General features: G+C 37.8%; 1 protein-coding gene across 2 annotated transcripts in view; it reads left to right on the top strand.

Moving 5' to 3' along the window:
* LOC124555390 (sodium-coupled neutral amino acid transporter 9-like) overlaps nt 1-18,200 on the top strand; it is a 354,431-nt gene that overhangs the window by 325,892 nt on the left and 10,339 nt on the right. For both annotated transcript variants that reach the window (XM_047129284.1, XM_047129283.1), the window contains exon 11: nt 7,962-8,200. In XM_047129284.1, coding sequence (XP_046985240.1) covers nt 7,962-8,200 — 239 coding nt within the window. The remainder of the gene's footprint in view (nt 1-7,961; nt 8,201-18,200) is intronic.

Genomic DNA, 18,200 nt, shown 5'->3' with positions numbered 1-18,200 from the left:
TATACAGGGTGGTCCGTTGATCGTGACTAGGCCAAATATCTCATGAAATAAGCATAAAATGAAAAAAACCACAAAGAACGAAACTTGTCTGGCTTGAAGGGGGAAACCAGACGGTGCCATGGTTGGCCCACTAGATGGCACTGCCATAGGTCAAATGGATATCAACTGCATTTTTTAAAATAGGAACCCCCATTTCTTATTACACTATTGGCAATTAAAATTACTACACCATGAAGATGACATGCTACAGACGTGAAATTTAACTGACAGGAAGAAGATGCTGTGATATGCAAATGATTAGCTTTTCAGAGCATTCACACAAGGTTGGCAAAGGTGGCAACACCTACAACATGCTGACATGGGGAAAGTTTCCAACCGATTTCTCGTACACAAACAGCAGTTGACCGGCATTGCCTAGTGAAACGTTGTTGTGATGCCTCATGTAAGGAGGAGAAATGCGTACCATCACATTTCCGACTTTGATAAAGGTCGGATTGTAGCCTATCACAATTGCGGTTTATCGTATCACGACATTGCTGCTTGCGTTGGTCGAGATCCAATGACTGTTAGTAGAATATGGAATTGGTGGGTTCAAGAGGGTAATACAGAATGCTGTGCTGGATCCCAATGGCCTCGTATCACTAGCAGTTGAGGTTACAGGCATCTTATCCGCATGGCTGTAATGGATTGTGCAGCCACGTCTCAATCCCTGAGTCAAGAGATGGGGATGTTTACAAGACAACAACCATCTGCACAAACAGATTGACAATGTTTGCAGCAGCATGGACTATCAGCACGGAGACCATGGCTGCGGTTACCCTTGATGCTGCATCACAGACAGGAGCATTTGCGATGTTGTACTCAGTGACAAACCTGGATGCACGAATGGCAAAACATCATTTTTTCGGATGAATCCAGGTTCTGTTTACAGCATCCGTGTCTGGCAACATCGCAGTGAATGCACATTGGAAGCATGTATTCGTCATCGCCATACTGGCGTATCACCCGGCATGATGGTATGGGGTGCCATTGGTTACAGATCTTGGTCACCTCTGGTTCGCATTGATGGCACTTTGAACAGTGGACGCTACATTTCAGATGTGTTTTGACCCCACGGCTCTACCCTTCATTCGATCCCTGCGAAACCCTACATTACAGCAGGATAATGCACGACTGCATGTTGCAGGTCCTGTATGGGCCTTTCTGAATACAGAAAATGTTTGACTGCTGTCCTGGCCAGCATTTTCTCCAGATCTCTCACCAATTGAAAACATCTGGTCGATGGTGGCCGAGCAGCTGGCTCGTCACAATACGCCAGTCACTGCTCTTGATGAACCGTGATATGGTGTTGAAGCTGCATGGGCAGCTGTACTAGTACACGCCATCCAAGCTCTGTTTGACTCAATGAACAGGCGTGTCAAGACTGTTATTACGGCCAGAGGTAGTTGTTCTGGGTACTGACTTCTCAGGATCTATGCACCCAAATTGCTTAAAAATGTAATCACATGTCAATTCTAGTATAATATATTTGTCCAATGAATACCCGTTTATCATCTGCATTTCTTCTTGGTGTAGCAGTTTTAATGACCAGTAGTGTACATATTTGTGTAGTACGTAAAGAAATATGAATGTTTTTTCCTATGTGATAGATGGCACTGTAATAGTCACAAACATATGGCTCAAAATTTTAAATGAACATTTGGTAACAGGTAGGTTTTCTAAGTTAAAATCCAGAATGTAGATACGTTTGAACATTTTATTTCGGCTTTTCCAATGTGATACATGTACCTTTGTGAACTTATCATTTCTGAGAACGCATGCTGTTACAGTCATGATTACCTGAAAATACCACATTAATGCAATTAATGCGCAAAATGATGTCTTTAACCTCAATGCATTTGGCAATGCTTGTAACGACATTCCTCTCAACAGCGAGTAGTTCGCCTTCCGTAATGTTCGCACATGCATTGACAATGCACTGACGCGTGTTGTCAGGTGTTGTCAGTGGAGCACAATAGCAAATATCCTTTAACTTTCCCCACAGAAAGAAATCTGGGGACGTCAGATCGGGTGAATGTGCTGGCCATGGTGTGATGCTTCGATGACCAATCCACCTGCCATGAAATATGCTATTCAATACCGCTTCAACCCCATGCAAGCTATGTGCCGGACATCCATCATGTTGGAAGTACATTGCCATTCTGTCATGCAGTGAAATATCTTGTAGTAACATCGGTAGATCATTACATAGGAAATCAGCATACATTGCACCATTTAGATTGCCATCGATAAAATGGGGGCCAATTATCCTTCCTCCCATAATCCTGCACCATACATTAACCCGCCAAGGTCGCTGATGTTCCACTTGTCGCAGCCATTGTGGATTTTCCATTGCCCAGTAGTGCATATTATGCTGGTTTACATTACCGCTATTGGTGAATGACGCTTCGTCGCTAAATAGAACACGTGCAAAAATCTGTCATCGTCCTGTAATTTGTCTTGTGTCCAGTGGCAGAACTGTAAACGATGTTCAAAGTCATCACCATGCGATTCCTGGTGCATAGAAATATGGCACGGGTGCAATCGATGTTGATGTAGCATTCTCAACATCGACGTTTTTAAGATTCCTAATTCTCGCGCAATTTGTCTGCTACTGATGTGCGGATTACCTGTGACAGCAGCTAAAACACCTACTTGGGCATCATCATTTGTTGCAGGTCATGATTGATGTTTCATGTGTGGCTGAACACTTCCTGTTTCCTTAAGTAACGTAACTATCTGGCGAATGGTCTGGACACTTGGATGAGTTTCGTCCAGGGTACAGAGCAGCATACATAGCACATGCCCGTTGGGCATTTTAATCACAATAGCCATACATCAACATGATATTTACCTTTTCTGCAATTGGTAAACACTCCATTTTAACACCGGTAATGCATCACAAAGCAAATACTGTCCGCACTGGTGGAATGTTACGTGATACCACATACTTATACATTTGTGACTATTACAGCGCCATCTATCACAAAGCAAAAAAAGTGATCCAACTAAAACATTCATATTTCTTTACATACTACACGAATATGTAATAAAAAATGTGGCATTCCTATTTTAAAAAATGCAGTTGATATCCGTTTGACCTAAGGCATCGCCATATAGCGGGCCAACCATAGCACCATCTGGTTCCCCCCTTCAAGCTAGACGAGTTTTGTTCTTTGTAGTTTTTCATTTGATGCTTATTTCATGAGATATTTGGCCCAGTCACTATCAATGGACCACCCTGTATATGCACCTGTCTACATTAGGAGAAAAACCACAGCTTTGAAAAATGCCATTGCTCTACCTCTTATGGCCTCTTGGTGTTTGTAAAATGACATTATCTGTTAAAAGTGGTTGCTTTAGTATGTGAGAAGTTTCCATGTGATTTACAAGAAGATTGATATCTGTTGAAAATGGAACTCCTGTCAGTATGCTTCAGGTTGTACCATAGAGTAGTCTCATTTTTCTGGGTTCAATCTCATATATGTGAATATCTGCAACTGCAAATGGCCTCAGAAGAAGGCCATCATGGTGAGATAGCAATAGCTAATGATATCCTATTGACTATCATGTTTACATGTATTTCAAGTGACATTGTCTGGTAGATTTATTACATAGGCAATAAAAGTTGTGTGACCATAGAGTATCTAGAATCTAGCCTTAGAATTTTTCACTAGCACATCTAAAATAAAGTATGTTGTTGTTGTTGTTGTTGTGGTCTTCAGTCCTGAGACTGGTTTGATGCAGCTCTCCATGCTACTCTATCCTGTGCAAGCTTCTTCATCTCCCAGTACCTACTGCAACCTACATCCTTCTGAATCTGCTTAGTGTATTCATCTCTTAGTCTCCCTCTATGATTTTTACCCTCCACGGTGCCCTCCAATGCTAAATTTGTGATCCCTCGATGCCTCAAAACATGTCCTACCAACCGATCTCTTCTTCTAGTCAAGTTGTGCCACAAACTCCTCTTCTCCCCAATCCTACTCAATACCTCCTCATTAGTTACGTAATCTACCCACCTTATCTTCAGCATTCTTCTGTAGCACCACATTTCGAAAGCTTCTATTCTCTTCTTGTCCAAACTAGTTATCGTCCATGTTTCACTTCCATACATGGCTACACTCCATACAAATACTTTCAGAAACGACTTCCTGACACTTAAATCTATACTGGATGTTAACAAGTTTCTCTTCTTGAGAAACGCTTTCCTTGCCATTGCCAGTCTACATTTTATATCCTCTCTGCTTCGACCATCATCGGTTATTTTACTCCCTAAATAGCAAAACTCCTTTACTACTCTAAGTGTCTCATTTCCTAATCTAATTCCCTCAGCATCACCCGACTTAATTTGACTACATTCCATTATCCTTGTTTTGCTTTTGTTGATGTTCATCTTATATCCTCCTTTCAAGACACTGTCCATTCCGTTCAACTGCTCTTCCAAGTCCTTTGTTGTCTCTGACAGAATTACAATGTCATCGGCGAACCTCAAAGTTTTTACTTCTTCTCCATGAATTTTAATACCTACTCCGAATTTTTCTTTTGTTTCCTTTACTGCTTGCTCAATATACAGATTGAATAACATCGGGGAAAGGCTACAACCCTGTCTCACTCCTTTTCCAACCACTGCTTCCCTTTCATGCCCCTCGACTCTTATAACTGCCATCTGGTTTCTGTACAAGTTGTAAATAGCCTTTTGCTCCCTGTATTTTAGCCCTGCCACCTTCAGAATTTGAAAGAGAGTATTCCAGTCAACATTGTCAAAAGCTTTCTCTAAGTTTACAAATGCTAGAAACGTAGGTTTGCCTTTCCTTAATCTAGCTTCTAAGATAAGTCGTTGGGTCAGTATTGCCTCACATGTTCCAACATTTCTACGGAATCCAAACTGATCTTCCCCGAGGTTGGCTTCTACCAGTTTTTCCATTCGTCTGTAAAGAATTCGCGTTAGTATTTTGCGGCCGTGACTTATTAAACTGATAGTTCGGTAATTTTCACATCTGTCAACACCTGCTTTCTTTGGGATTGGAATTATTATATTCTTCTTGAAGTCTGAGGGTATTTCGCCTGTCTCATACATCGTGCTCACCAGATGGTAGAGTTTTGTCATGACTGGCTCTCCTGAGGCCATCAGTAGTTCTAATGGAATGTTGTCTACTCCCGGGGCCTTGTTTCGACTCAGGTCTTTCAGTGCTCTGTCAAACTCTTCACGCAGTATCTTATCTCCCATTTCGTCTTCATCTACATCCTCTTCCATTTCCATAATATTGTCCTCAAGTACATCACCCTTGTATAAATCCTCTATATACTCCTTCCGCCTTTCTGCCTTCCCTTCTTTGCTTAGAACTGGGTTGCCATCTGAGCTCTTGATATTCATACAAGTGGTTCTCTTCTCTCCAAAGGTTTCTTTAATTTTCCTGTAGGCAGTATCTATCTTACCCCTAGTGAGACAAGCCTCTACATCCTTACATTTGTCCTCTAGCCATCCCTGCTTAGCCATTTTGCCCTTCCTGTCGATATCATTTTTGAGACATTTGTATTCCTTTTTGCCTGCTTCATTTACTGCATTCTTTATATTTTCTCCTTTCATCAATTAAATTCAATATTTCTTCTGTTACCCAAGGATTTCTATTAGCCCTCGTTTTTTTACCTACTTGATCGTCTGCTGCCTTCACTACTTCATCCCTCAGAGCTACCCATTCTTCTTCTACTGTATTTCTTTCCCCCATTCCTGTCAATTGTCCCCTTATGCTCTCCCTGAAACTCTCTACAACCTCTGGTTCTTTCAGTTTATCCAGGTCCCATCTCCTTAAATTCCCACCTTTTTGCAGTTTCTTCAGTTTCAATCTGCAATTCATAACCAATAGATTGTGGTCAGAATCCACATCTGCCCCTGGAAATGTCTTAGAATTTAAAACCTGGTTCCTAAATCTCCGTCTTACCATTATATAATCTATCTGATATCTTTTAGTATCTCCAGGATTCTTCCAGGTATACAACCTTCTTTTATGATTCTTGAACCAAGTGTTGGCTATGTTTAAGTTATGCTCTGTGCAAAATTCTACAAGGCGGCTTCCTCTCTCATTCCTTCCCCCCAATCCATATTCACCTACTATGTTTCCTTCTCTCCCTTTTCCTACTACCAAATTCCAGTCACCCATGACTATTAAATTTTCGTCTCCTTTCACTACCTGAATAATTTCTTTTATCTCGTCATACATTTCATCTATTTCTTCATCATCTGCAGAGCTAGTTGGCATATAAACTTGTACTACTGTAGTAGGCATGGTCTTTGTGTCTATCTTTACCACAATAATGCGTTCACTATGCTGTTTGTAGTAGCTAACCCGCACTCCTATTTTTTTATTCATTATTAAACCTACTCCTGCATTACCCCATTTGATTTTGTATTTATAACCCTGTAATCACCTGACCAAAAGTCTTGTTCCTCCTGCCACCGAACTTCACTAATTCCCACTATATCTAACTTTAACCTATCCATTTCCCTTTTTAAATTTTCTAACCTACCTGCCCGATTAAGGGATCTGACATTCCACGCTCCGATCCGTAGAATGCCAGTTTTCTTTCTCCTGATAATGACGTTCTCTTGAGTAGTGCCTGCCTGGAGATCCGAATGGGGGACTATTTTACTTCCGGAATATTTTACCCAAGAGGACGCCATCATCATTTAATCATACAGTAAAGCTGCATGTCCTTGGGAAAATAAAGTAATCAGTTATTAATATTCTATTCATCATATATTTAACTAATGATAATGCCATATTTTCCAAATACTCCACAAAGTATTTAAAGACTGTGTTGGTCGGCCAGTACATAAACATTACAATTGCTGCATAGTTGTGGAACTAGACAGCTGCAGCTTCAAGTTTTTGTTCTAGAGTTAAATGTTAAACATCTATTCCTTTGGCTTTAAGGTGCATATTTTCTTTAATTAATGTATGTACACCATCACATTTCACTATCTGGGAACTATGGTAACCAGTTAAGGTGGTACAGCCAGCTGGATTGTATAAGTTGCATCCCTCCTTATTATGCCAGTGTTTAGTCAGTGCTCATTTCACACTACACTTTTTCAAAGAATATTTCCTATTCAGGGAGGTTATTTGCTAGAAATTGTATGTTCAGGTGGATCAAGTTCAGGGATTCATTATTCAGTTCAGATTAACCTGACTTTGGTTTTCCCTGCTTGACACAATTCCTGTATGATATACCACAAATAGCTTTATTTGCTGTATGAAAGAAATCTATGATTTCTACTATTGCCTGAGTTATGACTCAGCTTGAAAGCCTTATCCAAAATGAGTTTATCTCATCTAATTTTGTCAGAGCAAGCCTTGGACATCAATTTGTGGTGTTTTACTGCATAATCTAAAGAAGACTCATAAATAGGCTGGTCATACCATTTTAATGTAATTATTCATGAATTTAACTCTTAAATCTTGTTTTCTATTTCACTAAGCACTTTATTTGCTGTTAGTCGTTGCCCAGGACAGTTAGGTGCAAATTGTAAGTTGTGTGAAATTTGTGAATAATGTTTTTTATGTCCTCTATACTAACTTAAATAACACTGCCTTTACTGTTGTATGCAAAAAATTATTTTCCTCTGCAAGTTCCATTTCAATAACTTCTGGTAGAACTGTAAAATTTGAATGATAAATTCCACGTATCTAAATCTAAGTTAAAAAGATTTCTTATACCACACTTCATTATTCTGCACAGTAGTTCCTTTCAGATTATTGGATTTCTTGTAGTATATGTCTAATTTATGCATATATGATTTTTTTTTAAATTTATAAATATTTTCTGAATACTTTATAACCAAGCAGATTTTGCTAGTGTGATTGCATACAGTTTGAGGGGGAAAATAGAAAAAACTGAATAACAAATTCTACTTTGTTTTACAGAACTTGTTGAATAATTTTGAAAACTGGGACCTCATGACAGCGGTAGCAAGACTATTTCTGTTTTTCCAGCTTGTGACAGTATATCCACTCATTACATACATGCTGAGAGCACAGATCTTCACAGCACTGGTGGAAAATGAGTATCCTGGTTTCTTCCATGTGCTCTCCTTGAATACATTAATTATTACTGTTTGTGTATTTTTTGCAATATTTTTGCCAAAAATTGGTGCAATTATAAGGTAATAATTTTTATAAGCAGTATACTACGTTTTAGGTTTGTTGAAGAATAGTAAAAACCTATATTTCTTTTTACTTTCTCTTTCAAAAATTTTGATTTCATTAGCCAAATTTTGACATATTTAATTGATAATATTTGCTCAACAATTGTGTGTCTCTTTGATTTTCATATGCCTTCTATGTTAACATAATGAAATCTTCTTCATTATCATTATAATTTGTGCTCCACTGATACTACAGACTTTTGTTTTGACTATTTGTTCCCAATCTACATCTACATCTATACTCCGTAATCAGAATCAGAATTTTTATTGACCCATAACAAACAGAGTTAAATCACAAGATTTAATGTGCGGGGAACTCATCAATACTGCTATTACAATTTACATGTATTACAGCAACAAGAATTATTAATTTATAATTTACAGAGACTGTGTGTAGCCTAACACAGTATTACTGTAAAAAGAGGGAATAATTATTACAGTCATTTATTAGACATAAAACTTCTAAGCTTAATTAACCAAAAATTTCAGCCACTTGCCCAGATTGTCGTATTATTATTAAGAAATTCTTCTAAGGAATAATAACATTTATGTAGTGACTGTCCCATCTCCATGCTGAGGACTTGTTTCTTTTTTAGAATGCTGTATATTTTCATGCCCAAGTATTCTGGGGTTTGTGTGAACAGCTATAAATTATGAGTGGGAAGCATGAAATTCTCCTTTTTCCTAGTACTGTATTCGTGTTTATATTTATTGTCTATGAATAACTTGGAGTTACTGTATACAAAAATAATCACTGCTAAATGTACAAACATGGAGCACATAAAATTTTAACACATTGCAGTTTGACCACAAGGACTGCTGCAATCCATTAGAAGTCGTACACTATTGCACCTTTCTTGCATGGCCCCAGACCAAAAGATAATGAAGAAAAGCAAAACCTTTTAACTGATGTTTTTATTATCATCCTACATCTCAACATTTGTTTAAAGTTGTTTGAAAGATATCACACATTTACAGAATCATTATATTTTGAAAATAAGAAGATTCAGAGGTAGAAAAAACTTTGTAACTGCAATAAATCAGAAATTATTATAAAATAACTGTACAAAACTATTTCATTGAATTTATACAACTCTTTTCATTGAGAAAAATTTGTCTTTGTGGGATATTGCTTGTAACAGTCAGGTAGACAAAATCTTGCATTACATTCTTCACACCACCATCTGGTCTCATTCTCACTCGTTTGCAGTACTGCATTCTCCTTTCTCAGAGCAAACAATGCAGTACCTTGAAGCATACTTCTTGCTTGTTGTCGATGGGACATGAGTAAAGAAATGCCTTGGAGTTAGCCTGTTTGCTTCTGAACCCTGCTTTTCATCTTCATTGACAGCTTCACCTGATTTCTTGAGTATTTGTTTCCCAGGTTCCCCATAAAAGTAAACAATCTGATTTGTTTGTGAGAGAAAGGCCAAAGTTTCTTGTACAGAATGTAAGAATTGAACACATACATCATAAATACATGAAGAAATACCTTTTCCCACCATTTCATTGTTCATCATTGAAAATCATAGTAGGTAACTAGCTGATCTCCATGATCAACACCAGTTTTATTTTTATTATAATCAAGTATGAGATCAGGCTTCAGCTTTTCTACCATTCCAGCCCTGGATTTTGTGTTTGTAGCACTATGTTTGGTAGAAAGGGCAAACACATCCTTAGTATCTTTCCAGTGAAGTGCTAGCATGGATTTTTTTCTCTTGAAAATTATTTCACCTCTTCGTAGCTTATACTGTTTGAATTCCTGTGGTAGGCCTCTTCTGTTTCTCATTACTGTGCCAACAGCAGATGTGTCATCATCAAACAATCTTTCAAAGAATTTTACAGAAGTATAAAAGTGATCCATGTACAGTATATGACCCTTACGTAGACAACTTTTGCACAAACATAGCACCACTGAATCTGCACTGCATCGGTGTATACTTCACAGTTCAAAACATATCCTGTTGCTGAATCACTTAGAATGAAAAATTTTATACCATACCTGCTCAGTTTGTTCTTGATATATACTCAAAATCACATTCTCTCTCTGAATGGACATAAACCTCACATACTGTGAGGTTCTCGCCAGTATAAAAACTGTTCTTTTTTTCAGTACAAATTTATCAAAAAAAAAGTTAAAATTTTGTGTATAGGATCATGGTTTGGTTGACCCCTTCATATGTAATCACCATTGTTATTCATATGAAGCATAAAGTAAACTGTTCCAAATCTCTCTCTTTTCATGATTTTTGCAGGTAAAGAGGAATCTAGCATTAGCTCATTTCTCCAATAGTCCATAACATTTGGTTTGTGTACAAGGCACATGTGAATAATTATAGCAAAAAACTGATACACCTCATGTAGTGTCAAAGCAGACCAATTAGCCCAAAGTGACCTGGAAGTTATCTTATTTTGCCTCTGCAATTTTGAAATTGTTGCTGCAGCATAACAGTTTGTTTCTGTTTTATGTTTTTTATGACATTTGTGTCGATAAAGATGCTCCAACAGTCAAATTCAGTACTTTTGGTATTCAAAGGTACCAAGACATTACCTACACCTTCAAAGAGCGGTAATTGATGTTGGACATCGTCATTTACCCAGTCAACAACGTTGCTTTTGGACTTCTGCTGTTGTTGCATTCTTCCTCTGCCTCGTTGAATGGGAGCTTCACCCTTTTCTAATACATCTGATGGCCCATTTTCATTTTTGGAACACCGGTTATTACCTTCATAATAAATGATATAACTCAGAGAAACTGCCAAGAATATAATTGTCATCCCTAAACGCAATGACTGACCATTATAATTACCATGTATTTCAGAAGAACTATTTCCAGTTTCAAACCCCTCATCGCCAATTTCAGATCCAGATTCTTCAAGCAGCATCAGAATTTCCTCTTCAGTGAAACTGTCCCCCATTTTACAACAAACGTTTGTGATAAAGAGAACTACAGATGCACATTGCAAGAATGAATGCACGAGCATTGTTTCGGTGCCTTTTTTGAGTCACATAGTACTTATAGTAGGTGCTATAGCTTAGAGGAGGCAGGAACACTATCTAGTGGTTGACCGATGTACTACAAGAACAAAAAACTCAACTCCAGATGTCTCTGCACAGATATAATACGCAGCACCCTGAAATAAAAATCAAGAGGGCGGCACTCATAGATTCTTCGAGCACTGACTGTTACAGCAATAAATACGTGCTCATAGTTTCTATGGGCAGCGACCGGAATGTGTTAAATTTCTTAACAATGGGCAACATGATACTTTCAGTTTTGCATTAGACATGTATCTAACAACTGATTTTTGTAATTCTAAGATTTTAGTCATTTTGCTTGTGCCTCCCCAAAAAATAATGCCATACCTTATAACTGATTCTAAGTATCTGTTGTAAACTGTGTTTCTTGTCTCCATGTTAGTCGAATATAACAGAATCTTCAGTACAAATGTCAGGCTGTGTAATTTACATGCTAAATACTTTATGCGTGAAGACCAGGATAGATTTTGGTCCAAATGCATGCCTAAAAATTTAACACAGTCCACTTTTTTCAGATTTTGGTTTCTACTACTAATGTGAAATTATTTTACATTACAGTTTTTAGTTTTAAACTGCAGCAAATGTGTTTTCTCAATATTCAGTTTAAGCCCATTTAGTTGGAACCAGTTTTCCAAACTGTCTAATAATTTTCTGACAGTTGAAGGAATTTGTTCAGGGTCACTGTGAAGTGCATGGCAGACACTATGTCTCACTGTATCAATTAATATGGCTTTTTCATATCTAATTCCCATATAGAGTGTAGAAATAATGATTGTTTAAATGCCTCCATTTGTGCTGTAATTAATCTGATCTCATCATCATGGGAGCAATATGTGTTAGGAAGGGGGGGGGGGGGGGGGGGTTTGTAGTGTACTCCGAGAGTCATTATTTAAATCCAGTTGTTGAAACATTGAACATTGTTGGTAGACTTTTCTGGGATAGTTCTTTCAACATCTCTGTGACACACTCTGTCATGGGTCAAACAAACATGTGACCATTGATGTTGCCCTTCACTGTGTATGCTCAATATCTCATGCTAGTCCTCTTGATATGGGTTCCACAGACTTGAGCAATATTCTAAGATGGGTTGTACAAGTGATCTGTAAGCAATATGCTTTGTAGACTGATTAAATTTTCCTAGTATTCTACCAAGAAATCAAAGTAAGCTACCTGCTTTACCCATGACTGAACCTTTGTGTTAGTTCCATATCATGTCCCCACTTTGTGTGTGTTACACCTAGGTATTTGTGTGAGTTTACTGATTCCAACTGTGACTCACTAATACAGTATTTTCATTCAGGAAGTGTACAGTTTTACATTTACAAACATTTAAAGCAAGTTGACAATCTTTGAGCTGCTTTGAAATTTTTTTAATGTCTGACTGAATATTTTTGCAGCTTTGTTCAGGCTGTGGTTCATTGTAATTACTGCATCATCTGCAAAAAGTCTGAGGATACTGTTAGCATTGTCTACAAGGTCATTAATGTATCTAACATGAACAAAAAGGGACCCAACGCACTCCTCTAGGGTATACCCAAAGCTATTTCTATATCTATCGACGACTCTCGATCCCTGATAACATGCTGCAGCCTCCTTACCAAGAAATCCTCAATCCAGTCACAAATATCATCTGATGCTCCATACTATCATATTTTTTATAATAAGTGTAGGTGTGGTACTGAGCCAAAAGCTTTAAGAAAATTGAGAAATACTGTATCTCACTAAATGTTTGATCCATGATTTTCAGCATGTCATCTGTGAAAAGTGTATGTTGGGCTTCATGTGATCTGCATTTTCAATGTCCATGCTGGTTCACATGGAGGACAATATATCACTATGTTTGGGCCCATAGTATGTTTTAGGATTCTACAACCTATGCATGTCAAGGATTTGGGATGGTAGTTTTGTGGATCACCAGTGCTACCCTTCTTGTAGACATGTGTGACCTGTCCTGTCTTCCAGAAACTGAGCATAATATTTGTTTGAATGATCTATGATAGATTATAGTTAAAAGAGGGGCTAACACAGCTGAAAATTGGGTCCAGAGTTTGACAGGGATTCCATTGGGCCCTAGGGCTTTGTTCAATTTTAACAATTTCAGCTGTTTCTCTATGCCACTGACACTAATATCTATTTCACTCATCTTTTCAGTGGTATGAGACTTAAACTGGGGCATTATAGTGTTTTCAGAGTCTTTTGGTGATGTATGAATTAATTTTGGTGCGATATATATTCCATACAGTATTAAATACTCATCATTAGTACATTGTGTATCATTTTGTTTCGGTTGTAACATTGTGATAATTTTCACATACTTACAGTTGATTGAACACTTTCTGGCAGATACCTCAAATGCATCAAGAAACCACATATCTCATGTCTGAATATGAAATAATACTATTTTCACTGAAGAAACTGTATTAGATTTTCTACCATCAAAATACACTGAAGAACCAAAGAAACTGATACACGTGCCTAATATCATGTAGGACCTCCATGAACATGCAGGAGAACCACAACAGGATGTGGCGTGGACTGGACTAATGTCTGAAGCAGTGCTGGAGGGAATTTACACCATGAATCCTGCAGGGCTGTTCATAAATCTGTAAGAGTAAAAGGGGATGGAGATCTCTTCTGAACAGCACATTGCAAGGCATCCCAGATACGCTCAATAATGTGCATGTCTGGGGAGTTTTGTGGCCAGGAAAAGTATTTCACTCAGAGGCATGTTCCTGGCAGCATTCTGTAGCTATTCTGAATGTACAGGGTGTTGCATTGTCCTGCTGGAACTGTCCAAGTCCGTCGAAATGCACAATGGACATGTATGGATGCAGATGATCACACAGGATGCTTACGTATGGTTCACCTGTCAGAGTCATATCTAGACATATTACAGGTCCCATATCACTCCAACGGCACACACCCCACACCATTACAGAGCCTCAATCAGCTTGAACAGTCCCCTGCTGACACACAGGGTCCATGGATTCATGAGGTTGTCTCCATACCCGTACACATCCATCCATTCAATACAATTTGAAATGAGACTCGTCCAACCAGGCAAGATGTTTCCAGTCATCAACAGTCAAATGTTGGTGTTGAGGCATAAAGCTTTGTGTCATGCAGTCATCAATGATACACGAGGGAGCCTTCACCTCCAAAAGCCCACATTGATGATGTTTCATTGAATGATTCATATGCTAACACTTACTGATTGTCCAGCATTGAAATCTGCAGCAATTTGCAGAATGGCTGCAGTTCTGTCAAGTTGAATGATTCTCTTCAGTTGTCTTTGGTCCCATTCTTGCAGGATGTTTTTTCAGCTACTGCAATGTCAGAGATTTGATGTTTTACTGTATTCCTGATATTCATGGTACACTCATTGAATGATCATATGGGAAAATCCCCACTACTTCGCTATCTTGGAGAGGCTGTGTCCCATTGCTCATGTGCCGATTTTAACAACATGTTCAAACTCACTTAAATCTTGATAACCTACCATTGTAACAGCAGTAACCGATCTAACAACTGTGCCAGACACTTGTCTTATATAGGCGTTGCCAACTGCAGTGCTGTATTCTGCCTGTCTACATATCTCTGTACTTTAATATGCATGCCTATAACAGTTACTTTGGCACTTCAGTGTAGATAGGAGAACAAATATTTGAAGATTGCATTCAGAGCTTTATGATCAGTTGGCTTTCAACATAATGACCTAAACTGCAGTGAGAGATCAGGACAAATCTGTATAACTGACAACCATCTCAGAGACAAACATATAATGTGCATCTGTTCAACATAGTCTTCACAATAGTGTTTAGTTGCATCAGCAGTATATTGTAAAAGTGCACTGATGGATCTTTGCAGCATCTCAGTCCATAAAATTCCAAGCATATTTAGTGAGGTTCACAACTGAAGAATACATACATATTTTCATTCATTAGATATTCTTACTATCCCATTTCTTTGTAACTAAGGCAACAGTATCTTATTCAGGGGCTGATTCCCCCCTCCTCCAACTATCTACACATAGCTATACTCAAATCTTAAAAAATTTTTGCTGAAAAACATGCAGTGGTGTTGTGTATTGAAGCTCATAAATAAATTCACTAACTGACTCATGTAATTTAGAGTGATTTATAAATTTGGCAAAATATTTATTGTGCCCTCTTTTACATGGATGACCAGTGCTAAGTACCTTCTCAATTTAGTAAATAGTGATCCATCTCCTTATACAGGTTATTTTCCATCTACTGCCTCCTGTTTACCATTATTTTTCATTAAGATGAGAATAAAAATGGTTGATGTTATGGTTTTCAGTCTGAAGACAAGTTTGATGCAGCTCTCCTTAGTAGCATATCCTGTTCAAGCTTCTTCATCTCTGCATAACTTCATGTGAACCTGGTTAATGTATTAAGCCTTGGTTTCCCTCTACCATTTCTACTCTACACACTTCCATCCATTACCAAATTGATGACTCCTTGATGCCTCATGATTTTTTCTGTAAATCATCCCTTCTTTTAGTCACCTTGTGCCATAAATTTACCTCCTTCCCAATTTAATTTAGTTCTCCCTCATTAGTTATTTTATCTACATATCTAATCTCAACCTTTTCCTGCAGGACGAAGTTTCAAAAGCTTCTCTTCATTTCTTGTCTCACCGGTTTATCACCCTGTGTCAGCAGCTGATGGTCTTAGGATTAGCATTGCTGCCTCTGAATCCCAGGGCCCCAGGTTTGACACCCGGCCAGGTTGCCAGGTTGTGAATTTTCCCTGTGTGTGTGTGTGTGTGTGTGTGTGTGTGTGTGTGTGTGTGTGTGTCAGCTAAAAACCCTTAAAAACACTTGCACCCTATTGCCAAATTTTCCTAGAAAATAGATCCTGGTCACAAATGTTAATCGCACATTCCAGTTAATCGCACATTCCATTTTATTACCGCCCATCCTTCACTTCATACAAGGCTACACTCCATTCAAATGTCTTCAGGAAAGACTTCCTAGCACTTAAATTTATATTTCATTTTAACAAATTCCAATTTTTTCAGAAATGCTTTTGTTACTATTGCCAGTCTGCTTTTTATATCCACTCTAGTCTGGCCAACGTATGTTATTTTGCTGGCCAAATAGCAAAACTGATTTAATACTTTTAGTACCTCATTTCCTAATCTGATTCCCTTAGCATTATGTGATTTAATCTGATTACATTCGATTACACTTATTTTATTTGTAATCTCATTTCAAGACAGTGTCCCTTTCATGAAACTGCTCTTCAATGTCTTTTACTGTCTCTGAGAGTGTTACAATGTCATCAGTAACCTAAGCCCAGTCTCAGTCCCTTCTGAACTGCTGCATTCATTTCAGTTCCCTCAGCTTTTATAACTGCAGTCTACTTTCAGTGCAAGCTGTGGAATTACAAAGTGTATTCCCGGCAACATTGTCAAAAGCTTTCTCTAATTCTGCAAATGCTATAAAAGAATACTTGACTTTCTTCAGCCTGTCATCTAAGCCAAATTGAATGTATTCCTACATTTGTCTGTGACCCAAAGTGATCTTGCCTGAGGTCAGCCTCTGCCATATTTTCCACTCTTCTGTAAATATTTTGGGTCAGTATTTTGCAGCTATGACTTATTAAACTGATGATTTGGTAGTATTCACATCTATCAGCACCCGTCTTTTTCAGAGATGAAATTATTAGTCTCCTTGAAGACTGAGGGTAATTTGCCTGTTTTGTATATCTTACCATCAGTTGGAATAATTTTATGAAGGCTGGCTCTCCCAAGGATCTTCATAATTCTGAGGGAATGTCACCTACTCCAAAGGTCTTGTTTCCACTTAGGTCTTTCAGTGTGACAGATTCTTCTCACAGTATTATATTTCCAATCTTATTTTCATCTACTTCTTCATCTTTTTCTCTAATAATGTCTTGAAGTTCATTTCCTTTGCATAGCACTTGTATGTTCGACTCCTATCTTTCAGTATTTCCTTCTTTGCTCACTACTGGCTTGCCATCTGAGATTTTGATATACATACAAGTCTCTCTTCTTGAAAGGTCTCTTAATTTTCCTGTAGGTGTCATCGACCTTTCTTCCAGCATGTTTCTACCTCTTTGAATTAGTCATCTAGCTAACTCCTGCTTATTCATTTTGCATTTTCAATCAGTCTCATTTTTAGACTTCATATTGCCTTTTGCTTTGTATTTGCATTTGCATTGTTATATTTTCTCCTCCCATGAGCTACATTCAGTATCTACTGTGTTATCTAAGGATTACTGCTAAGTTTTGTCTTTAGGTTATTTGATCCCCTGACTGCCTTCACTATCTCATCTCTCAAAGCTACTCATTTATCTTCTATTGTATTCCTTTCTCATGTTTTAGGAAATTATCATCTAATGTTCTCTTTGAAACAACCAGTAACTTCTTGTTCTTTCAATTTACTCAGGTTTCCTTCCCTTAATTTCATACCTTTCTGCAATTGTTTCAGCAGTAATCTGCAGTTTATAACCAATAAATTATGCTCAGAGTCCATATCTGCCCCTGGAAATGTTTCATAATTTAAAATCTGGTTTCAGAATCTCTGTCTCACCATTATATAATCTATCTGAAATATTATAGTGTCTTCTATGTATACAATCTTCTTTCATGATACTTAATCCAAGTGTTTGCAATGATTAAATTAAGCTCAGCATAAAATTTTACCAGGTGGCTTCCCCATAGCCCATGTTGTCCTATTTATTTGTTATTTATTTATTTATTGTTCCATGGGACCAAATTAAGGAGAAGTCTCCATGGTCATGGAACAAGTCAATACATGAAATTATAACACGATATTAGAAACAGATAAAATGAAATATAAAAAAACATATTCAGGTGACAAGTCGTAAGTTTAAATGAAGAAAATCAACAATGTAACACTGGAATTTGC

Source organism: Schistocerca americana, chromosome X (assembly GCF_021461395.2).
Source record: "Schistocerca americana isolate TAMUIC-IGC-003095 chromosome X, iqSchAmer2.1, whole genome shotgun sequence".
Taxonomy (NCBI): Eukaryota; Metazoa; Arthropoda; class Insecta; order Orthoptera; family Acrididae; genus Schistocerca; species Schistocerca americana.
This window is presented reverse-complemented; position numbering and strand designations above follow the sequence as displayed.